General features: G+C 38.9%; 1 protein-coding gene across 4 annotated transcripts in view; it reads left to right on the forward strand.

The window, feature by feature from the left end:
* gem (transcription factor CP2 like gemini) overlaps positions 1-15,274 on the forward strand; it is a 68,816-nt gene extending 53,542 nt beyond the window's left edge. For all 4 annotated transcript variants that reach the window (XM_074108489.1, XM_074108490.1, XM_074108491.1 and 1 more), the window contains 7 exons: positions 2,603-2,664; positions 3,689-3,734; positions 5,918-6,008; positions 7,061-7,176; positions 7,901-7,975; positions 8,822-8,978; positions 10,600-15,274. In XM_074108489.1, coding sequence (XP_073964590.1) covers positions 2,603-2,664; positions 3,689-3,734; positions 5,918-6,008; positions 7,061-7,176; positions 7,901-7,975; positions 8,822-8,978; positions 10,600-10,743 — 691 coding nt within the window. In that variant the 3' untranslated portion in view covers positions 10,744-15,274. The remainder of the gene's footprint in view (positions 1-2,602; positions 2,665-3,688; positions 3,735-5,917; positions 6,009-7,060; positions 7,177-7,900; positions 7,976-8,821; positions 8,979-10,599) is intronic.
* The last annotated feature ends 2,156 nt before the right edge of the window (positions 15,275-17,430 follow it).

Consider the following 17,430-nt stretch of genomic DNA (forward strand, 5'->3'; position numbering starts at 1 on the left):
GTAGTTCATTTCAGACTATTGTAGAAAGTGTAGAAAATATGCTCTTATTTCTCCAGACATTTTTTACGACCATTGGTAGGCATGTTATGCTGTGCGAAATGACTTTTAGATCTATTTGTGTTACAAACATATTTTGTTAATAATGATTTTATTACATAGAAAAAATAGCACAGAAATATGTATTATGAAACTTATGAAACTTTTCTAGTTCTACAGGTCTTGAAGCTCATAAAATTTGATATAGTTAATGGCACAATACTGCCATAGTACAACTAAAATGCCATTAACTGACATCCGGGCGATTTTCAACTTTGGATGGTAAGTGCTAACTGTACCGTCCAAAGTTGAAAATCGCCCGGACGTCAGTTAACGGCATTTTAGTTATACTACAGCACAATAGTAGAACCCAAAATCATATTACTCTCACATTTGTCTCAAACAACCAAGAGAAATATGATTTTATTCTACTTCCATTCTATCTACTTTATTTAATATTTAGGTAATTTGAAAAGGACATTTACAGGTCATAGATTAAGAAACAAAGTGCAATCATTCATTTTAGACTTCAGTCAGTCACATACATGTTTTTATTATTCTTTTATATCTATCATAGGAAGTAACGGAACTAACCATTGATAACTTATCTAATATGCACTGTAGAATACATAGCATTGAAGATGTAATGGCAACTGCGGCTAGATGGAAAGTCTAGTTGTTTTTGGCATTATATTAGCCTGTAATTAGTGCATAGGTGTATATAGAGGGGGGCCAGGTGGGCCGTGCCCACCCCAGGATTTTGGGCTACTGATTCGAAATTCTATAATACTGATATTTTTACACAAACATCCAGGCCAGCCCCCCCCCCCCCTGAAAAATAATGAAATGGAATAAATAGAATTTGGTATCTGTGATTTATTGCAATGAAATCCACTGTTATTTATGGGATTTGTAAAATCCTGGAATAGAATTCAACTGCCAGAGGTATTCCAGCTTGTGGCTTCACAAGTTAAGTCTAGTACATATTATGTGAATAAAAGCTGTGGTACCACTATTGCTGTTCTCATCAATATTAAACAGTCAACTTCATTAATAAGTGATCACTTTTGTACCTTGTTGCTCTCAGTCCACAATTCCATATGGCTTTTCAAACATGGAGTTAAAATGATAAGGTTTGTACCTTATTATGTGATCACTTATTTATGACGTTGACTGTACAAGGTCAAATGCAATAATTCAGTCAATTCTGACTGTAGACCAGGTGACAGGTAGGATTTAGGCAAACAACCTTTCATATGGCCATTTTTAAACCCTATCCTAGCCAAAAGAGGAGTGTTATAAGTTTGAGGCCAATGTCTGTCTTTGGCATTGTAGCTTTCTCAGGGATGGACCAACTTCGATGCGGGTTTTTTATGTGAAAGCTAGTTTCATTGTGGTGGCTCTTGGCTATGATACATCAATATGACATGAACGGTTCAGCCATTTCTGAATTTCTGAGATAGTGAGTTTTTTCAACATTTCTAAGATGGTTAGGATACATATGTTTAATGTAAAACTTATGTTAATGTCATAGACCATTCATAGACCCATCGTTGTAAACAGGCCAAGAGGCTCAGATCATTTTGTTATTTAGACATCATACATCAACTGAAAGGTCATAGAGGCTTCTTAAGTGGATGATTATATCTACAATGAGAATGACACTGCCACCATAGAGGGGCCTCTTATAGGTCACATTGTGCGTAATTAAAGTGTTGGTAGGAATTTACATTGATAACATATTCTGTCATCCAGTCTTCCAATGAGGCTGGCAGTCACACAGGTTCATGAAGAAAAATAGAAAATAAACTGTGGTTTAGGTTGATTCACAAGATACAGCATGAATGGATTGAACAAAAGTGACTCTGTTGAGTGCCATTCTTATACAGGGGCTTCCTAATTTTTCGTAAACAAGTGCATAATAGTTTTCAACACAATTACCACTCATTGAATCAAACTGTATTAACCCTTAAGGCCCCATTTACTGGAGCATACCACCACATAATCAAAAGCAGCTATTGAATACATACCTGACAAAGAATATTTTTAAAGCTAGTCATATTTTCAATAATTACAATGGAAATTGTGACGTATTATGAAAGCAATAAGGTTCAGTTTCCAACTCAATGCAAGTGGTTGCTAAATCGCCTCTGCCTTATTAAGGGTTGAATCATTTTTTGATGCACACATAGACATTGTGTGTCTCTTGTTGGTTAAACCCGCGGGTTCATGATGGATGCAGGCTGCTTCCCACTAGATCAACTGGAGGTCTATGGGGGAGGCCTACGGCTGATATGAGGACAGACATTTTCAGTCACTTAAGGTCTTGTGAATCAGCCTGAGGTGTTTGATGTATAGTTAAGGAAACTGAAATGCCCTGGGTGAAACCTTTTCACAATCAATTTGTTTTGAAACAGACCATCTCCCTTCTCATCTGTTTCTGCTCTGGTGTCAATGACATGAAACTATTGGTCATACATGCCTACATACATGCCTCGCTCAGTTCCACTTGAAAGTTGGTATAGTCATGTGTAATTTGATGTTATAAATGTTTTTTTTTTTCCAGTTTGGTCCCAAAGCCTGCCACCAGCCCTGCTTTGAGCACCAAACCTGTCATAACACAGCCTGGTAAGTTAAATTAAACTATAACCATTATTAATAAATTAATTTTCTGAAACTAACTATATAAATGTGAATACCTCGGCAACCTTGCTCGGGCTGATGCCGTCTCCGTCTATTTTAACAAAACAAACAGAGACAACATCACATTTATCCGTCAAATAAACATCAATGGATGGTGAAACAGAGAGACTATTATTAATATTACTAAAGCTCTCATGGAATCACGGAATTCGAAATTCACGTCGTACCGTCGTCTCGCTCTCGTATTAAATAATAATAACCGTGAGCGGGACGGCAAGACACGAAGTTGGAATTTTTCACTTCGTAGTATAGGGCCAGATAAATCAGATAACTTAAAGGTTCCGCTCACGATAATAAGTCATTAAGAGTCCGACTAGTTTCAACCTTTTCGAAAGATCGTTTTCAAGGGTGAGTCGAGCGAGAGCCTTAGGCACTTGTCTCACCGCCAGCGAGGAAGCGATTGGCTATCGACTATTTTCTCGCTCAAGAAACGAACAAAAGATATAAGATACTGTGTGAGTAAAAGAGACATATTAATAGTTCATCGCTGGCTGTTCACACTGTCGGCGAGAACTCGCTCTTACATCTTTTGTCGCAGCGACAAGAGCTATAAAACTCGCTGAGCTATAGATACTCGCTCAGCGATGTCAGCTTGGCGGCCGCCCCGCACGAGCGAGTCGAGTGGAGCGAGTAATCGCCCGTCGCACGCGAACACTCGCTTACAGCTGAGCGACAAAACTACACGCGCTTCTAGTTACTCGCTCTACTCGCTTCTCGCTCATCGTCGGCGGTGGGACAAGTGCCTTCACAATGATTTGAAAAGTAAAAAAATATCAAAATTATTTGAAAATGAAAAAAATTAAAAATGTTTATTATGTAACAAATACGAAATACAATTAGCAGTGCCCGGCGGACCCTAAACTAGCTGGAGCCTATATCTACGTACTATATTATCAGATACTTATAAAATAGAAATAAAGTGGTATAATTTGTTGTTTTTTTTTTTCAGCTATTCTTGCCTCATCCAATCAGATGAAACCGCTATACTGCCAGGAGTAAGTACTTAATTTTGTAAAAAAAAACAGACAAACATTTTTCTGATTAAAACTAACCAACTGACTGAAAGGAGCCCTTTTATTCTGAGGGGAGGCCTGTGCCCAGCGGTGGGACGTATATAGGTTGGGATGATGAACTAATTGAAAGGAGGCCTTTGCCCAACTGTAGGCGAGAAGATTTAGGCTAAAAATGTATATCTTATGTATTGCGTAATATTTACATGTTAAATTGAAAGTGAATTGTCTTGTTTCAATGCCAACTAATCCAGAATTAGATTTTGGCAGCTGCTTAGTAAACATTAGCAAACAAAACAGATACAGAGCTATATTATTTTTATTACTAGCTGCTACCTGTGGTCTAAGATCCTAATTAGAGAGGATTTACTTACACCCACCTGTATAAAATGGATGAAAAGTATGTTTAAATAGTTACTGGTAAAACGGTGGATCAACAACTATTCCTTGTTGTTATTCTGTCCCGTCAGCGACGGGACAAAAGTAGTACAGTTTAATAGAAGAAATGTTGTGTCACATAAGTCACATTATACAAACATGCTTATTTTATTAGGTGACCAATTATAAAAGGGGCTTAAAACTACCACAAAAATGTACGTTTGGCAAATTTTGATCCTACAAATTTACGGTTTAAAGAGTGACTCAGGAGACTAACTATAGCAACGAGGGACAAGAAAAAGTTGATCCATCAAAATAATATATCCTGGCCAAACTATAATGAAATAAAGTGTTTTTGAATTTAACGCATTCACTGCCACTGACGCACATATGCGTTTTCGGAACTTCGCTCAGTGCCGCTGTCATAATTATTCATACATTTTGAACGCACATGTGCGTCGGTGGCACCTGTGGGAGTCAGTTCGCAGTGAATGCGTTAATGAATGAATTGAATACCAATGGAAAGTATGTAACGCGCCGTAACTTTTCTTTTGTACTCCTCATAATGTTACGTAACATCCAAATGACCATTCCTATTTAGGTCTTTTAGCTTTTCTTTAGTCAGTTTCCACATAAAGTTGTAACTTTGGCACTGTTGCGCTAGCATGTCAGCAATTAGAGCAGTTACGCCAAGAACAAAAACTGATCATGCAAATGCAAATCTACCACTTAAGTCAGTGGCGGATTAGCCACGTAGCAAGAGTAGCAAATTTAAATGTAAATTTCGACAGAAGCATTTTTTTTTAAATCAATGTGTAAGTACAATACTGCCACCATGAAACCAACACGAAACCGCCGTCAAAGAAAGAGATGGTATCAAAATGATCGACTAATAATTTACTTATACTATAAACTTGAAGCAAATCACGGGCCCCGTGATAAAATTTGCTACAGACCCCGCGCTGACTTAATCCGGCTCTGACTTAATACGTAACGCGTGGTCGAAATCCTCTGTAAGAGCTGATTCCCACTTGTCGGATGTCGGCCCCAGATTTTAACCGGATGTTCCAGTGGGAGAACATTTTAATACAGTGTGTGGCCCAGAACCGGGGATAATATTAAAAATAGAAGCTCTATAGATCACCTGTAATTGGATCATCATGGTCCCACTTAGTTAAAATCAAAACTTTTTTTTTTTTCTAACAAACTTAATCGTAAATTCAATGTACGCCATCCTAGAACCCAACTGACGTCGCCTGTCACGCTACAAAGCCACACCCGGTATGGAAGCTATTCACACTTGCCCGACACGATTTTCAATAGAAATAACTGACATCCGACACCCGACAAGTGGGAACGGGCTCCTAACGCATCGTAACGTTTTACAATACCGAATAGGGATGACGACTGGGTTGGGATAAAATATATCATTCTATTTAGTCCGACAGTTACATTATGGAAAAATATGGGACACGTATTTTTTGGTTTATCAAATTATTAAAAATCGACAAAGGTATAGATCATCAAACTTCCGGAGTGGGGGCTTGTGAAGTCACTATTAGGTTTAAAAAAAATCGTACCATATAGTGACTTTATTTGAAACTGTGTTTGTCAAACAAAAGAAGAAATACGTGCACAATATTTTTTAATTATCTAACTGACGGACTAAAGAGTTTTTTTAGTCGTCTAGCCTATTGCGTTAAGTTCATTGATTCCTGCCCCCCTATTCTTGTGGCTTGTCTAACGTACGATACGCAGACGGTGTTGCTATAATGCTATGTTGTCCGCAGTGGCACAGAGATGTCAGTGACGACATCGCCGTGCCAGTCGCCGGGCGCCATCTTGCCGGACCTGCCGCAGGCCGCCGAGGACCCGGATAAGGTGAGACAAAAAATCAAGCAGGTCTAAGGGGCGTCATAACTAACCACTCCATGTTGTGCTAGCAAGTTTTTAAGATGATTTTGCGGCTCTACTGAGGCGGTGATGAGCGTAGCGGAGAGGAGATGTGAAGGGATCAATCGATACGGCATATTAGGCTAAGCTCTGCGCAGGGGGCGACACTAGCGCACACCGTAAAGAAACCGCCATGACAACGTCAGTTCTCTTTATATTTTGTCGCCATGACGGATCATGACCAAAGAGTATTAATACCTATAGAATCATGACATATTTATGAGTAGGGCTCGGAATTTTGAGTGCGGCTATTGACAGATTGTAGGGAGAGAGCACCGCTTTTTATCGATATTATCCAACTACTTATTATCAATGCGGTTAATTTAGCAAAATAAAATAACACTTGCAAGCAAATACCTATTTACGTTATCAACTTTTTATATACCTATATCTAATATGTGACATTTAGCATGCATCGTTGTTGTTTTTGTATTCTGTAACTTTATATATGTCGGCGGCCGATCGTAAAATCCGCCAGATCACTAAATTCCTAGGCATATCGTGCCAAAAAATTGGCCAGGCATATCACGGTGTGCCTGAAAAACAATACGACAGATCGATTAGGGCAACGCATTCGTCGATATTCCTAACTCACCGGGCACGTCGTGATATGCCGAAAAACAAAATTTAGGTTTGACGAGCGAAGCGAGGAGTTGTTAGTATGAATTGTGACCACAACGCACGAGCCGAGCAAGCGAAGCGAGCGTAGCGCGGCAGCGGCCGGCGATGTGCCAGGACCGATATGGCGGCGTTTCATGATATGCCTAGGAATTTCATGATCTGCCTAAACCAGCCAAATTATGAAATGGCGGCGTTTCATGATATGCCTTGGAATTTCGTGATCTGGCGGATTTTACGATCGGCCGCCGACATATTATATATGTTATAAGCATATTTCAAATGTATGCCACACTATTAAAATAACCCTCCTTTATCGCAGTCGGGTAATAAAATATTTATTCTGTTATTGGTTGGTGCAGAACTGCGGTCTGTCGAAGGAGGCCGGCGGCCCGGAGACGCAGGCGTGGCTGGCGCGCAACCGCTTCGCGCAGCACGCTCCCACCTTCGCCAACTTCTCCGGCGCCGACCTGCTCAGGTAAGAGAGAGACGGACAGATAGAGAGAGAGAGAAAGGGAAACATTTCTTCATCTTATTTAAGAGTTACTCTTGTCGGCGGTGCAGCCGATGAAGGCTCTCTACTCAAAGCTGCCTCCTTAACCTCCTTATACGACATGACGGCTACCTTCTCCTTTATTTGCTTTTTATAGTCAAATCCACAGCAAGATGATATTTATGGACTCATCATTTCGGATAAGATGACCGATCAGTTTTCCTCTGCGATTCTCTATTGTTTCCATTAATGTTCTCTTCTCATCCTCTCTTTCCAAACCCTCTTCATTGGTGACTTTTTCTGTTCAACTAATTTTATCCATTCTTCGCCAGGAACACATTTCAAATGCTTCCAAACACATATTTTATACACAGAAAGATACATTAGAAGAAAAAAATAAATAAACATCGAAATGTATAAATAAATAAGTTAACTCTGATCGGGGATCCTGAAGTAAACCTCTTTGTGCGAGGGATAAAAAAAGCAAAAACCCGACTGCCTTACTTACTGTACAAATCTGCGAAGAATTTTAATGATCTGTGTGTGTTAAGCTCCCTACCGGCACAGGGTCCGCACGGGAACTACGGCCCAACGGCCCAACGCTCATTCTGAGAGCCCTGTGCCATAATAAGTGGAACATATATACCGACATGACATATATAGCTTGGTCGCCCACGTAGTATACAAGCCTTCTCTTATTACGTTGCAGGCTCTCCCGCGACGACATCATACAAATCTGCGGTCTCGCCGACGGCATACGACTATTCAACGCCCTGCATGCCAAGTGAGTAATAAATAAATAATAAATAACATGGGACATAATTGACACCAATTGACCTAGTCCCAAACTAAGCAAAGCTTGTACTATGGATGGCAACGGACAGACATACTTATATAGATAAGATAAATACATACTTAAATACATATTAAACATCCAAGACCCGAGAACAAATACCGGTCGTCAAATCAAGTATTGACGATGTTGATGATGGTGACGTCCTCTAGTACCTTGAAAAGATTTAGGAAGGTGAAGGTGAAGGTGCTGTAATCATTTTCAATGAGGTACAGGAACATTTCTATAGTAATGTGAAATTTCACGTTTGTACATTGTGTTTTAAGGGCGATAAATAAGGATTTACGAACGAGAGTATTAGAAGCCCAAAGTTGAAGACTGAGGGCATTAAGGAGTCAATGTTTTTTTTTCTTTTAATTTGTAACACAAAACGTATTATTTTAACAAAAATTGTCAATAACATGGCCGCAATTCGAGTAAAATTCTAGAAATATTAGTTTTATAGTTTACAAATTATCCTATTTATTTATGTAGTCTTATGTAGTTAATGGTGTGTAGTATGTCTTTATACCGGTCCGCGGGTTGCCAACGGTGCTGGCTGACAATCAGCGCTGGGGTGTTTTTAACGCTTCAGCATTATGCTGAGCCAGTGTCCGTTTGTTTTTTTGTACCTAATAATATTGTTGTCTTGTGTTGTGAATAAATGTATTTTCTTTCTTTCTTTTCTTTCTAAATAATACGAGCAAAGCAAAAAAATGTGTCTTGTCCTCGCAAGTATGATGAAAATAACATTCCGGTCTTTATAGGTGGAGATCTGAACCGTTTGTTTTTTGACAGACGCATCGAACCGCGTCTGACCGTGTACGTGAGCTCGGGCGGCGGCGTGTACTCCGCGCTGTACCTGCACTCGTGCCGCGCGCACGAGCTGCTCGCCAAACTGCAGGCGCTGCACCGCGCAAACGGACCCGCCCCCGCCCTCGGACCCGCCCTCAAGGTATGCGCTTACAACTGGCACAAGACTGGTTCACACGTATTAAATAATAAATAAATATCTTGGGACACTTGACACCAATTTACCTAGTCCCAAACAAGCAAAGCTTGTACTATGGATACTAGGCAACGAATAAATATACTTATATAGACAAATACATTCTAAAATACATATTAAACATCCAAGACGCGAGAACAAACATTCGTATTATTCATATTAAGTAATCATATCAAGTATACTCTGTTTATTAAACCAAGATACTAAAATGACGTTTCATGTGTTACCTGTTTTTTACATCTCATAAATAGTGATGTGCCACAACCGGTAATCACCGAAAAGTTTCGGTAAGTACGTATGTTATACGTATAAAATGTTAAGATTTGAACGGATCTGTGAAGTACTAACACACGTTGAGCACTTAAGACATTCTAAAAAAAATGGGTCTAATGAAAATGCCACCGTTTAGGAGATATTTTGACTTTTTGTAGATGTTGATGTTTAAATTTCATTTTGATTCTAATCAAGTTCTGCCTAAAAGCTCAATGCTTATGGAAAGTTAGATATTGAATGCTTTCATTTTATTTTTGTTTCCATTAGATATTATGTTTAATCGATTATTACGAATTATGTCGAAAACCGAAATCAGAGAGCAGCACTATTCGTATTATGCAGGTTACATTATTTTTGCATTTGACATTTTATACTGTCACTTTAGTATCTTGGTTTAATAGATAGATAGTTAACTAAATTTTAACTTAAATTTAAGCGACTTTAAAAGCGTGTAAACAATTAATTTAGTAATAAAAGTACAAGTAAAATAGGATTTCGTCTATTTTTCGGTTAAGTCGGTGGGCGTGAATAATCACTTGACACGTTTGGACAGGCACGATTTAGTTAAAAATTAGTTAAGTGTATAAGTTTGGTGGAGCTGTCGCGTTCGTAAGTTATTGCGTTTGTGGAAGAGAGAAGAACAAGATATTTTTTGAAAATCTCGAAGTGGTCAGAAGACTGTTGGTCGTCCATCTCGGACTAACTAAAGAACTTGACTGATGCAAACGTGTAAACGCTTATTAAAAATAGAGTTAAAGAATAGTTAACTACTTGATAACTTAATACGTACCCATACCCACCCATCATCATCATCATCATCCAGATTACGTACGCGCGGTAAAGTATAGTAAATGGGTATGAATGTGAACCGCATAAATCGCTACCACACTGACGCTTAATTTTCACTCTCGCTGGCGTTTACGTTTTCAATGTAAAGCGGCGATTACCTAACGCGGTCGGCGAACTTGTTTCAAACTACTTAGGCGGCGAAGTTCGTCTTATACTACCACTAGCTTTTGCCCGCGACTCCGCCCGCGTGGTATTCGGTTATCGCGCGCTGAGTAGCCTATGCCACTCTCGGGCCAATAAACTCTATGTCAAAAATCACGTCGATCCGTCGCTCCGTTACGGCGTGTAAGACGGACAAACACAAAAACATACAGACACACTTTCGCATTTATAATATTAAGTATGGATGTTCTTTACACTTGTAGCCTCATGCAGCATGCGGCGAATGACTTAGTGTAATTGCCGCTTAACACTTCAATGATCATTGGTACGCTATTGTCCACAGGAATGCGAGACTGTACTAGTGTCCGGTCCGAACGGCGCGCGCGTCCGTCTGACGGACGAACTGGTGCGTCATTTACCCGACAACTCTACGTACCGTCTGCAACGCGTCGACGACGCCCTGCTGCTCTGCGGCACCGACAAGTGACGGGGGTCAGCCGGTCGGGACGAAGTGTTAGTATGGATACGCCGATGAGTCCGCGGTACTGATTGTTGGGAAAGAACAATATCGTCACGTGACAACCAAAAGACACTAACAGCTAAAAAAAATAGTAGAATATTAACCTTACGATGCTATGCATAAGTTTGTTTATCCCTCTTGACTTTTAAGTAGTAATTAGTGACTTCTGGTTGTTACCCAACGATATTGTAATTCTACTATTATCCTACAGATTTATTAATATTAATAATCATGATTTAGTAAAATAAATAATATTCAAATGGAATGTTTTTTCATCGTGTTTTGTCGGATAAGTTCGTTTTTATCTTGCTTTCTCAATAATCTTCAGTATGCTAGTTGAGATAGCAAGATAAATACGAACTTTCCGACAAAATACGATGGCACAACATTATTCACTAAATCTGTACTGATGTTTTAGCATAATAATAATAATAATTCATTAAAATATTATGTATGTTATGATGAACTTTGTTCAGTAGAAAAAAAAGTTTATTTTAAGCATTCATTTGTAATTGCTATTGATATAATATAATAAGATAGAAATATTTTTTGTTTTCTAGCAAAAATTAGCCTGCGATCCCGCGGCGTATCCATACTAGCATAATGACCATAATCACTGCAATGACACTACTAGCGGTTGTAGAGAAAACTGTCTACGAACCGAGGACACAACTGTTGTATTCTTGGCACTGGATGTGGTAATGTCATTCAGATCCAGTAGTAACAGAGTCGCTAATGAGATCGAACGGAGGCCGTACTGTCTAACGCACTGACGTTCGCAATCGCATTCACCATCTCTTTCTACACGTCCTATACCACGTGACAAAAAGAAGTGATGAAAACGTTAGTGATTCCAAGTGTTATACAATAAGGCCTCTGGACGCTGGAGCAATGGACGGAACTCGCTCGCCGCCCTGCTACCAGCCACGCTGCCCGCTGGCGATCAGGCCCTGCACTACGATGTGTACAATTCGAACTTCGTGTCATGCTGTCCCGCTCACGCTAATATTATTTAATACGAGAATGAGAGGGACGGTACGATACGAACTTCGAATTTCGCAGTAGCCACTCAGTCCGCGCGCTCGTTGTACTTCCTATTTTTTAATCGTTCTGATGAACGAAGGCCCGGATTTGACGATTGACTTACCTTCGCATTAAATTTCTATACCGAGAGGTGAATGTAAGAGACAAAACATTCGTGACAACATGGCAAAAAAAAAATGAAATTGCTTATGTGACGAAATTGTTTTGTCCCAAATCGGCAAAGTGACAAAATGACGAACTGACATGAATAAAGCAACAGAGGAATTAAATTGGTGCTAATCGAACCCATTTCATCGTCATTCTGGGTCTTGTGCTTTATTTACACTGAACCAATCTCAATCTTAATTATTCTGCGTGTGAGTTCTCAGTAGAAAACAGATTGAAAAAAAAATCTGCCATTACGTTGACGTAAAAGGTTCAGCAGCGTTCCTTGAGAAAAGGGTCTTGACAGACAAACGGACAAGGTCCCATAAGGGTTCCGTTTTTGCCAATCAAGGTGCGGAACCCTAAAAAAGAATTGAAATTACATCATGTGTACTGTTTTAACATGGATTTAGAATGAGATGAGATGATTTGTATTGTGTCTTACTGACACTTTGATATTATTTGATAGATTAAGTTGTCTATAGTTTAGTTTAAAACGCTATTGTGCAATGTCTATTAATTATGTTATTAATTAAAATACGCTCTACCTTAAGGTATCAAGTGTTTACATTTACTATGTGATGATGATGCTAGAGAGATTTGTAGTGAATTAGAAACTTATTGCCCATCTTCCACTAAATAAGAAGTAAGCTTGTCTATTCAGCCCGCTTGTATTATGTCCGTTGTATTCAAACAACTTTTTTTTTTACCGCACTCAGTATTGTATGGCTCATAATGAACATTTGGGACCCACATAAGATCGAATATCTGTCATTGTGACAATTGGCATTGGTCTCAAAACAAACAATGTTTATTTTTATATATGTTTTTCATAAAATAGGCGAATTTAAGACACCTATTTGAAGGGTTTTGGTTTTAATTGCGTTTTAAATTTATTATCTTATTAAGAAGTTACCGGAATTATAGCTAAACATAGATGCCATGGCGTTAAAGACTACGTTTATCTTTCCCCGTCGCAATTATTTAATAAAACGTATTGTCTTCTGTCACCTGGCAGTGTTAGGATTAGGGTTTAGTTATATAACGTTTATTTACGATGAAAGTGTAACAAAGGTTAAACGTTATTTTGCAACTATGCACACGATCAATTAGTATTTATTTACTAAAGTTTTAAAAATGATTTAATAAACCTATTCCTCGAAATGGTTTGGGAACTAGACCACATTGTAAAAAAGTGATCAATGCCAATTCAAATGATTTTTTGACGAAATGGGTCTCAAATTAACGCTCGTGACCATACATGGGCAGAGAGACGTGACCACTGCGGTACAGTCGCCATCAGACTTCGGGATTTATTTCGGAGCGGCCAATGTGGTCAAGAATATTGTCACATGCACTCTATTACTAAGGTACTAGAGTTCATGTTTCGATATGTTTAATCGCCTTCGTCAGATATATCGTAGGGGGTCAGCTTTCTCCGCAGCTGACTGCACATGTATCGATATCCGATAACAATGCAATGAGGGTATCGTTTTTTGTCTCGCTAGATGGCGCACTGTTGCGTGAGGTTTTTAAGTATGGCTTTCAAAGTCTATTATTACGGGCGTGAAAACAAAGTTTAGATTAAAATCATATTTAATACACCTTAAAACCGTACCATAAAAATATCGAGCATGCCACAGTGTTGCATAGTCCCCGTTTTGTTCGGAAAAAAGGGAGGACAAAGGTTTCCGAAAAACAAAACTGTCTCAAAACACAGACATTCATTGCCCCGGAACGCATATTTGCCATAATTAATTTCAGATATTGCAAAATATTCACAAAATTATTCTAATTATAAATAAACCCGCGTAGCTCACCCAAAAACTATGAGATTAGACATTTCGGAGACCTCACGCTACACTAGCGCCTCTAGTGGCGAATTCACACGCGATAGCCCTCATTGTAAAGTACCGTTGGCAAAAGTGCTCGTCATAAACGAAATTAACGACCGAAATACTTGTTGACAGAGAGACACTGGTGCTTTTGAAATTTTACCAGGTCTCTGTCCATCTAATCAATGAGGGTTTTCACAGAGGCGAAATATCGCTAGATGGCGTTAGTATCGTGAGGGCCGTTTGCTCGTGATTGGTTAACTAAATGAGCCAATCGCAAGCAAACGTCAAACGGCCCTCACCGATTCTAACGCCATCTAGCGATATTTTGCCTCTGTGAAAACACTCATTCTAATCGAAATATATCTCCGGAAATAGTTGGTTGATCCAAAGAAATAAATCGTTAACCAAAACAATTATTTGGGTGATATGTATACATACAAAACTAAACAATTGATATTTCGATTCGGCCGCTTACTTTCTTAACCTCGTATCTGGCTTGCCACATTGCTTTACAATCATCTTTATGTTAAGTGTAATAAGTGTTGATTTGTTGTATACAATTTTGGTCGATACGAGGTTGAGAAAGTAAGCGGCCGATTTGTCCTGGATTCAGTACAAGTTTTGTGCAAAACTACAGAGAGTTAGTTTTTTAAGCTATTTTTTTTTATTTATGTTACCGACGTACCATGAGATGTCAATTAAATTAACTAATATAAGTTACTATTTTTTCATATAAAAATTTGATAATGGTGCAGCTAAAGGATCTATTAAATTTAATTGAAGTCTTCTAGTATGGCGGTTGGATAATATTGTCTAGCTTTAATTATTTCATATACTCTAGTTTTGTTAAACATATAAATTGTAAGAAGCTATGTAATAGCATGTTATATTATGTATAATTTAATGTAAAATATATATTTCGCTGCCCTCTGGGCGCTTTCTCAGGGTATAAAAAACGATGAAATATTTTCGTGCATTATAATATTTATAATATAGGCTAGTGAGCCCAAAACAGGTTTAAAAAACTCATTGTTAACGCTTTTACTGCCGGCAACGCGGGTGTGCGTTTCGTGACTGGTCCGGTGCCGCTGACAAAATGTTACAGGTATCTGAACGCACATGGGCGTTTGCGGTGCGTCAAGAGACTACTTTGACAAACCAGTAGCGAATGCGTTAAAGAAATGTGTTTATAATTTAATAACTGTTTTATGTACCATGAATTTCACATAATTGAAGCTCTCTCCGATATAATTCCAAAATTATATGAAATTCAAAGTATTATAATTATATTGTACATATTTTTAACGGTTATTGTGTGCCTTACGGAAGTGCCTGTTCAGTCGCTACGTTGCGTTAAGGAGTATTAAATATAATGTATTTTATAAGATGTTTAGGCGGTAGTTGTTGCATGGTTAGTACATAGTTTATCAAATTTATGGAATTGTGTAGTCAATAAATGTATATAAAGACAAGGTTTTTTTTTATTTTATTATGAAACGTCAAAAAATAACGTAACCAACTAAGACAATTAAAAACCCTTGACATTGTTATTTCAGAGTTCAATTTCTCAAAAACGGTAGAACTGATTTTGATGAAACAGCTAAATACAGTAAGTGCAGCATGAAACTCGCTTTCGCGTGAAAGAACTGCATTGAGTTCGGTCCATCTGTTTGAGAAATGCAATGCAACAAGCAGACGTATTGGCGTTAAACGTATAAGACCCCTTTTTTGCGCCGGGGGTTAACAAGAACTACCAAGTTTGTAGTACTTAGTACAGTCAAGGGCAAAAATATCGTCACGGCCAAAGTTGCAAAAATATGTATACACGCCCGTAATGTTAAGTGCATAGAGTCGCGTATACATATTTTTGCAACTTTGGCCGTGTCGATATCTTTGCCCTTGACTGTACCAAGTAGTACTTTGAACAGGTACAGTGGAATAAACTGATTCATTATGTACGTAACGTACTACGAAGTGCAAAATTCGAACTTCGTATCTTGCCGTCCCGCTCACGCTAATATTATCTAATACGAGAGTGAGAGGGACGGTACGATACTAACTTCGAATTTCGTAGTGCCCACCGGGATGGAACCTTTTTTAGTAATCAATTTCACTTTGATTTCCTTGGCAAAAGTATAAATAGAATAGCAATATGAGTTTGTAAGTCTTTTTGGTTGTTTGTTACCTTGTCCACGTCTCAATTGCTTAACCGATTTAGATGGAATTCGGTCCGTTTCCTGGTACTCAGTAATTACAAAACACACACACTTGCATTTATAATATTAGTATGGATTAGTATGAATAATCAGTCGCCATACTATGCAACTTTCTTCGTTAATTAGTATATTTCTACATACGACGACAGATGTCGGTAAGAGTGCCAATTCATTTAAAATTCGTGGTTTGGTTCCTCAATTACAGCGGACGCACGTAAAAGAACTGATAGTACAAAAGGAGAATGACTGAAATGAATGAAAAAATACATACAAACACTCACTTTCGCATTTATAATATTAAGTATGGATTTATAATATCAGTGAGCTGAGCTCTAATATGTCTCGCTATCTAGACCGAACTTAGTGTTTAAAACTCTATCGCAGGGTGCACAGTGCACAGGTCTTCGTGGCGCCTCTACCATCTTTAGATCGATTGGCATTTTTGAAAATAACCGCTTGAAGGCACTCGATTTCAAACACCAATTTTTTATAGAAAGACCCAAACCCAAGCCCTCCTGTACGTGGGTATGTAGGTATATGTCGGCGGCCGGTCGTAAAATCTGCCAGATCACGAAATTCCTAGAGATATCGTGAAATGGCGCCTTCATAAATTGGCTAAGGGACATCCGCCATATCGTTCAAAACTCACCGTTTAACGATTTGCCTAGTTACGTTTAGGCAGATCATGAAATTCCTAGGCATATCATGGAAACGCCGCCATTTCATGATTTGGCCAGTTTAGGCAGATTATGAAATTCCTAGGCATATCATGAAACGCCGCCATATCGGTTCTGGCACATCGCCGGCCGCTGCCGCGGCACGCACACTTCGCTCGCTCTCGGCTCGTGCGTTGTGGTCACAATACTTTCATACTCTTTTCGGCATATCACGATGTGCCCGGTATCTAATCGATCTGCCGTATCGTTTCTCAGGCACATCATGATATGCCTGTACCCTTAGTGTAAGTTTTCGGTTACAAAATACGTCTCAATGCGTTCGCGTTAAAATCTCAATTTGTATAGAAAGACGAACATCGCAAACGTTCCGCTAGAGGCGCTGTTCGTGTTTGCATTCAAATTGAGATTTATCGCGAACGCGATGGAGACATTTTGTAACCGAAAACTTACACTACGGGCACTGGGCAACTTCTCGTGATCTGGCGGATTTTACGATCGGCCGCCGACATATACAAACGTAGGTACAATTCATAAAGCCAACTCATCTTTTGACGAGTATGGTGTAGGAAAAGGAATACACCGATCCAAACAATAGCGATTATGTCATGAACCAAGAGACAAGGTCGCAGTTATCGATTTTTACACAAAAACAACATCGAAAGGACCCTCTGCGCCGGCGCATGCGGGGCAGGGAGCGACAACATTTTTAGTTAATCCCACTAACATTATAAATTT

This window comes from Choristoneura fumiferana, chromosome 27 (genome assembly GCF_025370935.1).
Source record: "Choristoneura fumiferana chromosome 27, NRCan_CFum_1, whole genome shotgun sequence".
Taxonomy (NCBI): Eukaryota; Metazoa; Arthropoda; class Insecta; order Lepidoptera; family Tortricidae; genus Choristoneura; species Choristoneura fumiferana.